The sequence below is a fragment of the Rosa rugosa genome, chromosome 3 (assembly GCF_958449725.1).
Source record: "Rosa rugosa chromosome 3, drRosRugo1.1, whole genome shotgun sequence".
Classification (NCBI taxonomy): Eukaryota; Viridiplantae; Streptophyta; class Magnoliopsida; order Rosales; family Rosaceae; genus Rosa; species Rosa rugosa.
Window position 1 is genome coordinate 38,105,761 of NC_084822.1, and position 14,200 is coordinate 38,119,960.

A 14,200-nucleotide genomic window follows, 5' to 3' on the forward strand; every position below is an offset into this window, starting at 1 on the left:
TGAGGCCTATATCATTGCCCTTATGATTAATTAGTTGGACTAATATTGGCTCGACGCCATTCTCGATCACCATTCTCTCTGCATGTTTGTGGGGTTGATTAATTAACTGATTCACGCGTATTAGGCATGCTAAACACCCTCCTAATGCAATGATAATCCTTTTTGTTAATTGGTAAGAATTTAATTGAAAGGGGATACAGCTAGGACTACATGCCTTCCTACCTAGTTATCTACCAATTAGCAAATTCCATATTGCTAGTATCATATATCATCTTCCAACTCGATCGAGTTGTTTATATTCTCAATCCTGGTTTCATGGCCACGGGCAGCTAGCTAGCTTCTCAGAAAGAGCAAGTTAAATTCTCTCGTGAGTTAATTAGTCATGGTCAAATCTCAAAAGCTTTGGCGGGGGGGTGGTGGGAACAATGGATATTAAACTTCTAGGTCACAATCAAATGGATATAAACATGAAATGTGGATCTTAGACCGAAAGCAAACTTCTTTTACAGTTGATTGAACATCATGAAAGTTTTCAAAGATGGAGGTTGGAATGTGTATGTGCTGATTTTCTGCTTTACAACAAAGAATTAATATATATTTAATTACAACATCGACTTATTTCACACGGATTTAAATTCGTGGGTAATTGTTGTTTTGTTATAGTAGTGCTAGGTGAGACTTGACTCCAAAGATACTCGAGCGGCTTGTCAATATATGCTTGGAAAGTTTGAATAGATCATGCACATTGTAAGTGTGACTTGAGCATGTCTGTTGGAAGGGAAAGAGAAATTTTAAATACACACCCCTAATCACTTAATACACATCCCTATTATTTTATATTTCAAATTAGATTTTGTAGGTAGGTTAAATGACCAAAACAGACATCTATGCATTAGAAGAAGAAAAAATAGTCATATTTTCCTTATATATATTATTCTATTTATGTATAAATAGTTAGATAAACACAACAAATTTCTATACATGGTCTCCCAATTTTTATTCTTGTTAGTTAGAAACTATCTAGTTTATTTTTTCCTTAAATAAATTGTAATTAGATGAGGTTAGAGACCATAATATTTAGAATTTCAAAATCAATGGCATTAAATATTTTTAAAACATATCGCTTTACTCCCATTTTTTAGTTAATTTCCTTTTTTGTTCTAAGAGTTATGATTAATCAATTTATTTTCTAATATAAAACATCACAGGTGAAAAAAATTTGTAATTGTTAATTTGTTTGGCCCTTCTAATGACAACTATTTAGTTCCGCCACTATGGAGAAACTACTGGTATAATTTTGGTTGAATGTTCAACTCATAATTTTATACTCTTTTTTTTTTTTTTGACTTTGTCAAGGGAAACCCAAAGGCTTCCTAGGCCCAAAATAAACCTCTTCGACGCATGTGAAATGCTCCAACTATGCATTGCAGCACAGTGCCTGGCCATTTTGACAGCTTCGGGGTTCGAACCTAGGTTGGGGAGCACACCCAATTAGGCAAGAACCACTAGGCCACTTGCAGTGGTTTATACTTGATTAACATGGTGTTTGGTGGATGAGAGCTCAAATAACACAAACCCTATTTATATGCATCTATTTAGAGGGAACAATAATAAATCTTTGGATAAATTTCAGTTTAGTACCCTGTGGTTTGGGGGTAACATCATGTCAGTCCTTGCTCTTTCAATTTGATCAGCAACACCCCTGTGCTTTCAATTTCAATCAGTCGTGCCCAAATTTTACTGTTCCGCCCAATTTGAACGTTAACTTTGATTGGATTGACAAAGTAAAATTTGGATGGAACAGTAAAATTTGGGCACGGCTGATTGAAATTGAAAGCACAGGGGTGTTGCTAATCAAATTGAAAGAGCAGGGACTGACATGATGTTACCCCCAAACCACAGGGTACTAAACTGAAATTAATCCTAAATCTTTATGGATTTCTCAATTAACTAACACAACTAATAAATGTTAATATACTAGAATATACTAATCATATTAAATAGTAACCTTAATATAGTCAAAAAGTAGGATATTTCATGATTTTTTAGATTAAGGGTATTTTAGGTACTTTGGGTTGTGTATTTAGTAAATTATTAGAATGAGAAATTAAATGAGTGATGTATTAAGTATGAAGTGTGTATTAAGTAATTGGAGGTGTGTATTTAAAACTTCTCCACAAAAAGAAAGATATACATGTTTAATAATAGAAGTTGAATATCTTTAGGCTTGACTTTGATAAATATGGAGCACACATGGAACTTGCAAACGCCTATTCTATTTATAATGCCAATATAAATGTATATGTATATATTTACTAGTAATATTGTTTTGCAGATATCATTGCCACATTTCTTAATTAGCAGTATCTGCAGATCGAAATTTGTTGCCTGAGGGAGATAGATCATGTATATAGATCCTCTCCTTTTCGACCTCGATCTCTCTCCCTCATCTCCTCCAAACCTGAATGACTGGATCCACAGATATATTAAAGACGCATCATAGATTCACAGATACGTACTCTTGGACATGTGATTGACAAAGGGGTATTTTATATCAGAAGCACCCAAGTGGGAATTATCTTACTTAGTCGCAACTCAATCTACAGTTATGGCTTAGTTCATAACTAAGATTTTAATCACGTATGAAAATAATTAAATGAAGTATATATGCATGATAATCAGGGGCGGAGCCAGAAATTTTTTTCAGGTAAGGCAAGACAGTTGCAGGAGGGGAAGAGAGGAAAATTAGAGGGAAGCTATAGATTCTGGAGGCAATTATGAAGATTTTGCCCTGGTTTTGCCATGTTTTTGCCCAATTTCTGCTATTTTCTTTCCCAATTCACCTTGTTTTGCCTTGATTTTGCCCAATTTTTGCCATTTTCACATACCTTGCCTACACCAAATCAGTGTAAACTCAAAAACCCAGTCTAGACAAGTGCCTAATCTGGGATCTATGTAAATCCGCCCTTGATGATAATCATTGCTTTAGAACATCATCGAGCAGTTTATTCACCAAGGTTGAGCTCCTAAAGCAACTGAGGACATATTTTTGGTGTATTGGTCTTTGCTAGACTTCTTCCTGAGCGCAATCGATTAACGAGAAGATTGCAGAGAATAATTTCCCGAAATGATAAGAAGGCTAGTGCTAAAGCAGCTAAGCACATAATAACAACATGGCTGCAACACAAGAAATCACTCATCTTCTTAACAAATTGATCAAATATTTAAAGATGTCCAAATTAATGATATCCTAGCTTAATCTATGTACCAAACATAAGAGGCTGCTAAATGCATTCATATATCCTATCCAATCTATCTACCAATTAGCCAAATGATCCTGTTTCCACGTTGCTAAAAATATGTAACTTTCGTGGAAATGCAATCATTATGATAGAGAATATTTGAAGATACAGATGACTAAATAATATCTAATATCACATGATAGAATTAATGCACAAGATATCATCATGCATGTTCTTTATTTATAAGCAACGACCAATACTTTTAGTCGCTTCATAAACTATTCCAACGACCGTCGATCGATTTAATTTGTTAATATTCATAATCCAGTTGGTTTCTCACTTTCTCAGAAAGAGTGACAAGGATTCACATTTCACATAAGCCCTGACGTAGATGTTACTTCCATCTCTCTATCTGTAGCTAGCATAGCTTTCCATGACAAAATCTTCCTAAAATTAGTCATGGTCAAACTGGCTCTAGGGGAAACCTGTAGATTAAAATTTTAGGCCATAATCAATTTAACATAAAATAAAACAAAGGTCTAATTAGACCGAAAGTAGTCTTCTTTTGCAGTGATGTAGTTAGCATCATGAAAGTTTTCAAAAATTGGGATTAAACTATGGCTGAGTTTCTGCTTTACAAGAAATGTAGTAGTTAAAAGCATATGATTCAAATTAAACCTAGTTAATTAGCTAGGAGAGACTTCATCCCCACGTTATAATAAAGTGGCTTGTCAATATGTGCTTGGAAAGTTTGAAATTTGAATAGATCATATAGATTATACATACAATATATCTTAGATAATGCATGAGGACACTCATACATCATAACCATATATATTACTAATTAATTAAGCTTATAATACTCTTCAGATTAATTAAACTGTAAAAATCAATAAAAGTGTCATCCATATAAAGTGGTGATTCTAGTAAAACAAAAGGTCAAAAATATATAGTATGAAAAGAAGAAATAAAAAAGTCGGTGAGATTAATTAAACCGACAACCATTATTTATTTTCACTCTACCTCTTATTTCTTCTCCATTGACTAAACACATGCATAACACGGGCATTAGATTTTTCTCTTGACCCCATTCGGTGTGCCCAGAGTTTCATTTGAATCAGTGGGAATGGGTGTATATAGTGATTTTTCTTTTTTGTTGTAAGTTTGTTTTGTCATAAATTTTTTTTTTTAAAAGGGCATTTCCGGTTCATTTACCAGCCTGGCTCCTATTTATGTAAAAACTCATCATAATTTCCGGTAACATTTCTAAGGTAAATGCCATCATCTTTTGCAGTCCAAATGCAATTCTTGAAAGTATCTCTATTATAATCGGTGCGTCTGTCCCCAAGCCAAGCACGTTAATCTTCCGACCAAAACACATCAAATTGAGAATGTAATTTAGTGTCGGGAAAATTTCACAAATAGTCACTCAACTATGACTCACTCGACACTTTAGTCACTCAATTTTCAAATATATCATTTTGGTCACTCAACTATTACTCTGTCAATTACTTTAGTAAGCGAATGGGCATTTCATCTCACTTTAATCACTTCTCCCAATCATTCCAATTTAGACTTCTCAATTTTTCACAATTGGTCTGACAAAAATATTCTTGATATTAAATAATTTTTTTTTAATGAAAACAATTAACAGAGTGACAATTGAATATACAGAGTTAAAGTTGAGTGACTAAAATAATATATTTAAAAAGTGAGTGACCACAGTATCGAACATGTAAAGTTGAGTGACTATTTGTGATATTCTACTTTTAGTGTCCCTAGGCTCAATTCATACATAGCACCAGTACTATAGTGTTTTTCCGATGCTGTTCTCCCTGAATTTCAAACTGCACCAAGACCCCGAAGCAAGATCCCGTTGGCCCATGTCTTCATCTTTCGACTTATACCGGAGCTCAGTTGATTGACAACGCGCACATGCGACCTGAAGCATGTCTATGAAAAATGGAAAGAGCTTCGGGGACTGGTCGAGGAAGCTAGTTAATGCTAAACACAAGAAACAAAACAACGTAGTTGCAAAGCTTGAAACCACTCATTGTTAATGTTTGCTTCAGGTGAAATTAGCTAGTGCTGAACTAGTATTCATTTGTGCTGATCTATAGCCAAATTTGATATGGTATCAACTCTAAATGGAAGACTGTACTAATCGTTGAATCATATTAGGCAGGAGCCAGGAGGTTGAATGAATTCCTTGGATTTTTTTTCATCTTGGGTTCTCCTAATGGCTGCAAATTAAATTTTAGAGCGAATGCTATTTAAGGATTTTAATTTTTGACTGTAAATGGGAGCAATTATCTTTGGTCCTAAAATGTAGAGAATTACAGAAAATGACACTCAAGTTACAGTTTTGCAAACCACGTGGTGTGGTGTGTTGGTCGAACAGCCTAGTCTGGAACCCCCAGGTCTAGCGTTCGAATCTCAGCTCCATCCCGTGGCTAGCAGATTTGAGAGATCCTTTGGATTCGTGCGTCTGCGGTGCAGTGGATTAGTCTGGCTTTCGCCGCAATGTCGGTGCAGGTGTCCTGGCTTTCGCCGCAATGTCGGTGCAGGTGTCCTGGCGCTGGGATACCACTGCATGGGTGTGTGAGTTACTAACAGCTAACTACCTGATAAAAAAAAAAGTTACAGTTTTGCAAGAAACATCATGGACGGTTACTAATTCAGGTGAACATAACGCATAGGTAACGATTCATTACAAAAGTGTTATCTTTGCAAGTTTGAAATTTTTGAGTGCCATAGTTGGTACCCCTAAGATATATTAGTTTGCCATTATGATTTTTTTGATTTGCTTTTTTTTTTTTCCCTAAAAGAGTTGCTTAAAATCTTTTTAGTGGATTTTTGATGCAGCTATTTGTATAATTTGTGCAAAGCTTTGATTATACCGTATGCTGATTTTGGGAGGCGGGAGCGATAGAAACCTCATGCCCTTTTAATTACAAGGCTAGCTTGAAGTTATGTAAATCCTTGGGCATGCATAAGGAACTAGAGGTAAAATTAAGGCCATGCATTGGGAGTAATCAAACTTTGATTCATAAATATCGTAGTGTTGAAGGTGCATACTATTAGTATGGCCGTAAAATATGTAATAAATAAGTCCAGCATGCATGGTGTCACGAGCTTACTTTGCGATGCGCAAATAGGACCGTGCGGCACTTGCGAGTAAGCAAGTCAGCTAAGTGAGTACCTTGCAAGGAACAATGAAAACCACACGATATTAAAAGGGAGCTAGTGGCAAGCAAGAACACAATTGTATAAATGTTTAGCAACCACGAAGAACAAATGAATAATCGAAAGGAAAGATCAAGGAGTAATCTCAAGGGACACAAATGATTGAATAATTCCTCTTTTATTGATGGTAAGACGGTAAGGGAGGCAAAAGTACATGTGCTTACCTATACTAGTTCCATAGTCCAAACTATGCCGACTAGGAACCCCTCCCTAAAGAGCATATCAGACTTACATGACCAAGGCAGTGGGATACATGCACTTGTCCGAGAAGACTAAATGCTAAATAAAATAAATTACATAATTTGTAAATTACCAAAACATCCCTAGCACACAAGCAAACCAACCAAAGGCTTAACTAATGACCCTGGACAAGGTTGCTTGCGGCATTACAAGTGCGGCCCCTAACATCCTCCCCCACTTAAGCTATCGGCAATCTCGACGACGGCTTTGGTCTTGAAGTCTTCCAATCTTCTGCTTGAACTTCATCTTCAGGGCTTCAGCATTCTCCCAACTAGTTTCTTCATCTCCAAGACCCTTCCACTTGACCAGGAACTGCTGGCATGGGCGCTTTGACACTCTGATCATTCTCTCTGCTAGGATCTCCTCCATTTCTTTCGACTTGGGTGTTCTGATGTCGACGTGCTCTCTAACAGGCTGGTTGTGTGTCTGATCTTCACGGTTTGGCTGGTGCGGCTTGAGGTTGCTGACGTGGAAGACGGGGTGAACTCTCATCCCGGCGGGAACATCGACTTTGTAGGAGCATTTCCCCACTTTAGAAATGATGGGGAGTGATCCTTCATACTTCCTGAATAGTCGCTTGTCTCTGGAGCGCAGGAACCTGAGTTGTTCCGGAAGCAGCTTGACAAGGACCATGTCTTCTGCTTTAAACTCCCTGGGCTTGTGGCCTTGATCTGCCCACTTCTTCATTCTCCCCGCCGCTTTCTCTAGGTAGGCTTGAGCAATCTCGGCATTGGTCTTCCACTCTTTTGTGAAGTTGAAAGCACACGGATTCGCCCCTTTGTAGACTTCTTGCACGGTATGAGGCAAGAGAGGCTGTTGGCCAGTAACAATTTCAAAAGCACTCTTGTTGGTGGATGAGCTCTTCTTCGAGTTGAAACAAAATTGTGCAACGTCTAGCAATCCCAATTCTGTTGATTGGCATGCACGAAATGGCGCAGGTATTCCTCAAACATCCCGTTGAATCTTTTTGTTTGTCCATCAGTCTGTGGGTGATAACTTGAAGATATGTTGAGCTCAGACCCGAGTAGCTTGAATAGCTAGGTCCAGAATGTTCCCATGAACCTAGTGTCCCGATCGCTGACAATGTTCTGAGGCACACCCCAATACTTCACCACATGCTTGAAGAAGAGGCTTGTTGTATCTTCTACCGAACAATACTTTGGGATTGGCACAAAGGTGGCATATTTTGAAAACCTGTCAACCACCACAAGGATGCCTGATAAGTCTCCCACCTTCGGGAGGTTAGTAATAAAGTCAAGGGAGACACTCTCCCACGGGCGCGTCGGAATAGACAGTGGTTCCAATAGCCCTGGAGTCTTTTGACGCTCAATCTTGTCTTGCTGGCAATAAGTTAAGCAGGTCTTGGAGTATTATGTGACATCATCCCACATCTGGGGCCAATAGTAACCCTGCTTGAGAAGTGAGTGGGTTTTCTGCCATCCAGGGTGACCTGCCCATAGGGTGTCATGACACTCCCTCATGAGCATTCGTTGTAGTCCATCAGCTCGTGGAACAAACTTGTCCTCCTTTGGCCATCAATATGCCATCCTCCATCCAAAACCGACGGCTCTTCCCTTTCTTCATCATTTTTATGATGGATTGCGCCATGGGATCCTTCTCTAAACTCTCCTTAATACGCTGCTTGATGTCTATGGCAATGATACTGCTCGACAAAGTGGCCAACACCTTGAGGGTGGCAAGGTCGGCCTTGCGACTTAGAGCATTAGCAACTTGGTTTGTGTGACCAGCCTTGTGTTCGAACTGAAAGTCGAACTCTGCGAGAAACTCTTGCCATCGAGCTTGCTTTGGAGTTAACTTTGGCTGAGTCAGAAAGTGGCTAATAGCATAATTGTCTGTCTTCACAAGGAACTTCGACCCCAACAAATAGTGTCGCCACGTCCTCAAACAGTGAATTACGGCTAGCAACTCTTTCTCTTAAGCCGTGTACTTCCTCTCAGCTTCTAAGAGTTTATGACTTTCATAAGCAACAGGATGCCCCCATTGCAGCAGGACCCCTCCTAAGGCGAAGTCAGAAGCATCTGTCTGAACTTCAAATGGCTGATTCAGGTCGGGTAAGGCAAGGACCAGATCTTCCATCACTGCCTTCTTCAAATCTTGAAAGGCCTTCTCACAATCACTACTCCAGTCCCATGTCACTCCCTTCTTCAAGAGCTCGGTTAAGGGAGTTGTCTTCTTTGAGTAGTTCTCAATGAAACGTCGGTAGTAATTAGCCAACCTAAGAAAAGAACGCAGCTCTTTCACATTCTTGGGGTTTCGCCACTCTTTTATGGCTTCCACTTTCTCCATATCCATCCTGATTCGACCCCTTTCAATAATGTGACCTAGAAACTTGATGGTCACTTGCGCGAATGAGCACTTTTCGCTCTTGACATACAGCTGATTGTCCCGCAACTGTTGGAACACCAGCTTCAGGTGCTCTACGTGTTCTTCCAGGGTAGAGTTGTATACCACAATGTCATCCAGATACACCACCACAAACTTGTCTAAGTAGTCTTGGAAGACTTGGTTCATCAAAGTGTAGAATGTGGCTGGCGCGTTGGTCAACCCGAACGACATCACCAAGAACTCAAAGGCGCCATAACGGGTGACGCATGCGGTCTTGGGTTCATCGCCTTCTGCAATGCGGACTTGATAGTACCCCGAACGGAGGTCTATCTTTGTGAAATACTTGGCACCACTGAGTTGATCAAACAAATATGCTATTAGAGGAATCGAGTACTTGTTTCGCACTGTGACTTTGTTGAGAGCCCGATAGTCCACACACAATCTCCAGCTTCCATCGTGCTTCTTTTGGAACAGCACAGGCGCACCAAAGGGGGCTTTAGATGGCCTAATGAATCCTGCCTTGAGTAGGTCTTCGAGCTGCTTTCGAAGTTCCACTAGTTCTGGGGGAGCCATTATGTAAGGTGCCTTTGCAGGTGGTTTGGCCCCCGGAAGCAGTTCGATCTCATGGTCCACACTCCTTCTTGGAGGTAATTCTTTGGGAAGTTCGGGTGACATCACATCTACATAGCTCTCCAATACCCCTTCGATCTCCTTCAGAATCACTTCTCCTTTAATCTCATCCCTTATCAGGGGAACTGCTACATAGGTAGGTTCATGACGCTTCACGCCTTTCTTGAACTGGAGGGCAGACAAGAGACGAGGTTCACTTGGTTGTCCGATTCTTGTTGGAACCACACACGGCCTTTCTCCCATAATGAGCAAGTGTTGGGCACTAGGAATGGGAATAGCTTTGTTCGCCAACAAGAACTTCATCCCTAATATGACATCAAAGTCGTCCATCTGAACAACTACGAGGTCGGTCTTCCCTTGCCAGTGACCCAACTTGAGTGATACCCCTCGAGATAGTCCAGTTGTAGGTGAGGCCTTAGAGTTCACAGCTTTTATGCAGCCAACATCCTTCTCCAACTTCAGCCCCAACCTCCGTGCTTCAGTTTCTGACACAAAGTTGTGAGTGGCCCCTGTGTCAACCATCACGCTCTTGGCTATTTTCCCATTAATACTACCATCTACGAACATCAAGCATTTAACCTGGGACTTCTTAGGTGATTGTGGTTGCTTCTCCACCGCACCCAAGAATCTCAAAGCTCCCATGTGACCAGGTTCCTCCTCTGGCTCTTGCTGATCCTCCGTTTCTTTCGATTGAATATGAGCATGTAGGGCAGAGAGAGCAGTCTTGTGAGGGCATTCATTCACTCTATGAGGTCCTCTGCCTAAGAAGCATGCTAGTGGCTTTGGAGCATAGCCTGAGGGATTAAAAGGTCGAGGGGTGAAAACCCCTGTCGAGGCAGCAGGCTTAGACGTTGTCGTGTCCCTCGCATTAGCTGTTCTCCTGTCCCCTCCTCCTGAGTTGGAAAATTTGGACTCCGCTCCCCCACTTCTACTCGGTCCAGGCCATATATTTCTGTTGACATTCGCATTCAAAAACGGCTGAGTCCTCTTAGTAGAGTTATCTTCGAATGTGTAGTCCGTCAGCCTTTCAGCAGCAGCCTGTGCAGAAGCCAAATCTTGGACCCTCTGCCGCTGAAGTTCTGTCCTCGCCCATGGCTTTAAGCCTTCAAGGAAATAGAACAACTGATCATTCTCTGACATGTCCGGGATGTCAAGCATGAGCACTAGAACTTGTTCACAAAGTCTCGGATGTTGTTGGTGTGCTTGAGCTCCCTTAGCTGTCATTTGGCAATGTATTCTACATTCTCGGGGGAAGAATTGAGCTTTGAGCTCCTTCTTAAGATCTTTCCAAGTGTCAACGGTGCATACTCCTCTTTGGATGTCATTATACTTAGTTCTCCACCATAGTTTAGCATCTCCTGACAAATACATTGTCGCCATGTTCACCTTCACCTCTTCCGAGTCTGGCTTCACTGCTCGGAAGTATTGCTCCATATCAAATAAGTAATCCTCAAGCTCCTTGGCATCTCATGCCCCTCCAAAAGCTTGAGGTTCCGGTATCTTTACCCTCCTGTAGTCCGTCACAGGTTGGTTTCCCATCGCACGAATGGTCAGGTTGAGCTTGGTATTCATCTCCACCAGCTCGTTCCTGAAAGTATCAATGGTGGCTCGGACATCTTCTGCCATATTGTCCACTGTCACCTGGAGTGTATCAAGGGCATCACTCATCCCCCCCATTTGCTCATTCAGAACGGGAGCTTCTTCCTCATTTCTATCCCTTCCGCTTCCTCGAGCTTTACATTTTTCAAGGGCCACAACTCGGTCCTTTAGGCTCTCCACCTATATCATCCGCGCCGCCAACCCATCTAGGTCGATGCAGTCCAACACATTAGTGATATCAATCAATCTGTCGGGCCCCCTCCCCCCCGGCAAGTTCTCCGAGTTGTTGGTCATACCAATCGAATCTTTGTTGGTTTGTCATTTTGCCTGTCATCGTAGTGAGCTTTTCGAGCCGAGTTGGCTTTGATACCAACTGTCATGGGCTTACTTTGCGATGCGCAAAGAGGATCGCGCGACACTTGCGAGTAAGCAAGTCAGCCAAGTGAGTACCTTGCAAGGAACAATGAAAACCACATGATATTAAAAGGGTGTTAGCGGCAAGCAAGAACACAATTGTATAAATGTTTAGCAACCACGAAGAACAAATGAATAATCGAAAGAAAATATCAAGGAGTAATCTCACGGGACACAGATGATTAAAAAATTCCTCTTTTATTGATGGTAAGACGGTAAGGGAGGCAAAAGTACATGTGCTTACCTATACTAGTTTCGTAGTCCAAACTATGCCGACTAGGAACCCCTCCTTAAAGAGCATATCAGACTTACATGATCAAGGCAGTGGGATACATGCACTTAGCCGAGGAGACTAAATGCTAAATAAAATAAAGGAGTAAATACTGTTTAGTCCTTGAGCTTTTGACCATAAAACACTTCAGTCCCTGACCTTCTAATTTCACACGTTTAGTCCCTGTACTTCGAAATTTCAGACCAATAGGTCCTTGCCGTCTAAAAGTCGCGGCGAAATGTCTATTATGCCCTCAGACAAAGGAATAAATTTATTATTAAGAAAAAGAACTGAAGGCATAATAGACATTTCACCGCGACTTTTAGACACAATGACCTATTGGTCTGAAATTTTGAAGTACAGGGACTAAACGTGTGAAATTAGAAGGTCAGGGACTGAAGTGTTTTATGGTCAAAAGCTCAATGACTAAACAGTATTTAGTCCTAAAATAAATTACATAATTTGTAAATTACCAAAACATTCCTAGCGCACAAGCAAACCAACCAAAGGCTTAACTAATGACCCAGGACAAGGTTACTTGCGGCATTACAAGTGTGGCCCCTAACACATGGCAAAGCATGCTCTTAGTAAGCGCTGAGCCTCTGTAGTTTTCATTGATTCTCATCGATGATAGTCAAGAGAGTTGTAACGTACGTACTTCTATTTATCGACTATATCATCCATTTTGTCCAAGTAATTAAGATCTGAAGTACCCGCTTTCTTTTATCTCAAAATGGAAGTTTATCACCTTGTGTTTAAGAAAGCGCAAAACGAAAATTGAGGGCTAGACAATGAGTGTTTCAGAAGTTGGTTTTACTTTTTAGGCGGTTGGTGAAGAAAAAAAAAACAGCGAAAAATAAATAAATCTTGAAGCACTTGAATCCGCTTGGATCACATCTCAGACAAACAAAAACGAGACGTTGGGTAATGACACAAAATGCACGCTGCAGCGTATATTTCTTACTTTGCCTTTTACATGAAATATATCCTACATTTTGAAATATTCTAATTACCTGCATGGCAAATCTTACATCCTTATTTGTCTCCGGCCTTAGCACAAGCGTAACTGCATATAAAGTATTAGTACTATTGTTGGTGTTGGCTTTCATCAAACTATATATTTTAACGGTTCTCCCCTGAAGATAAATTTCTAGCTATGCCTTGTTGGAGCATAGGACTGAAAATCTTCGTGTCACTAGTTTAATACTTTAAATCAAGTTTCTGGTCCAACGAAATAATCAAAGGCCTCTTGGTATTCTTGAGATCTATACTCAAATTTAATGAGGTATCAGCAAGGTTTTAAATTTCTCCGAAATTTCCGTCGAAATTTCCGTAATTTTGAAGTACCGAAACGAAATTCATATGCTATATCATTTCCGTCAGAAGTTTCCCGAAATTTTCCGAAATTTTCCGTACATTTCCACGAAATTCTTAATTTCCGAAATATCTACACACACAATATATATTTAAAAATTCACACCAAATTTTGTCCGAAATTTCTCTAAAATTTCTGTTAAATTTTTTTGTCACCTACAATGAATTTTTACTTCACACTTTTATAGAGAAAATAAGAAATTTTGATTTTTTTTTTTTTTTTTTTTTTTTTTTGCAATCAAGTTGAATACAACAAAAAACCTTTTTGTTTTTATCTGCTACAAAGTTGAATGCTCCAACCATAACATGATTTCCTTTTTGCTTCGTCTCAAATATTGTATGTTTTCATACACTGTAACATCATATTAGGTAATTCCACAATATCCGATATATGGATTGCATGTGGAAAGGGAACAACACATACACATACAATAACCATGTGATGAAGTACGAAAATCATTTCCAAAATTCATGTACTTGGGAGCAGTATTGTATGATACTAAATGAAAGCAGTTCAATCAGCTAGATCGAACCACATTGTAGTAGCTTTTATATTCCTTTTGTTGTACTCATTCATTTTCATTCACGAGGTTTTGGTTTTACGTGCCCCGCCCCACCCCCTTGTAATTTTCTAATTATTAAAAAAAGTAAATCATATTTACATTATCAATATACAACACATTATCAATACACAAAGATAAAAACACTAGTTTAGCAATCTCGTCCATATAAAATATCATAATTCTATTATAAATGTATAATTTTAGAGATGTTACATTGTAAATAGGTTTATTATAGGTTAGTTTAGTCTATGTAAAAGTTTCATTCAAAAATATCA

The 14,200-nt window shown here is 39.5% G+C and overlaps 1 protein-coding gene across 1 annotated transcript; it reads right to left on the reverse strand.

Annotated features, from left to right (window-relative positions):
* Positions 1–8,663: 8,663 nt before the first annotated feature.
* On the reverse strand, positions 8,664–11,138 carry LOC133737687 (uncharacterized). The gene has a single exon (XM_062165194.1). The coding sequence runs from the start codon at positions 11,136–11,138 to the stop codon at positions 8,664–8,666; it is 2,475 nt and encodes an 824-aa protein (XP_062021178.1).
* Between the last annotated feature and the right edge of the window lie 3,062 nt (positions 11,139–14,200).

Excerpts from the sequence above, each read along its gene's own strand:
- LOC133737687 (XM_062165194.1), bottom strand. The coding sequence starts at position 11,138 with ATGGAGCAATACTTCCGAGCAGTGAAGCCAGACTCGGAAGAGGTGAAG.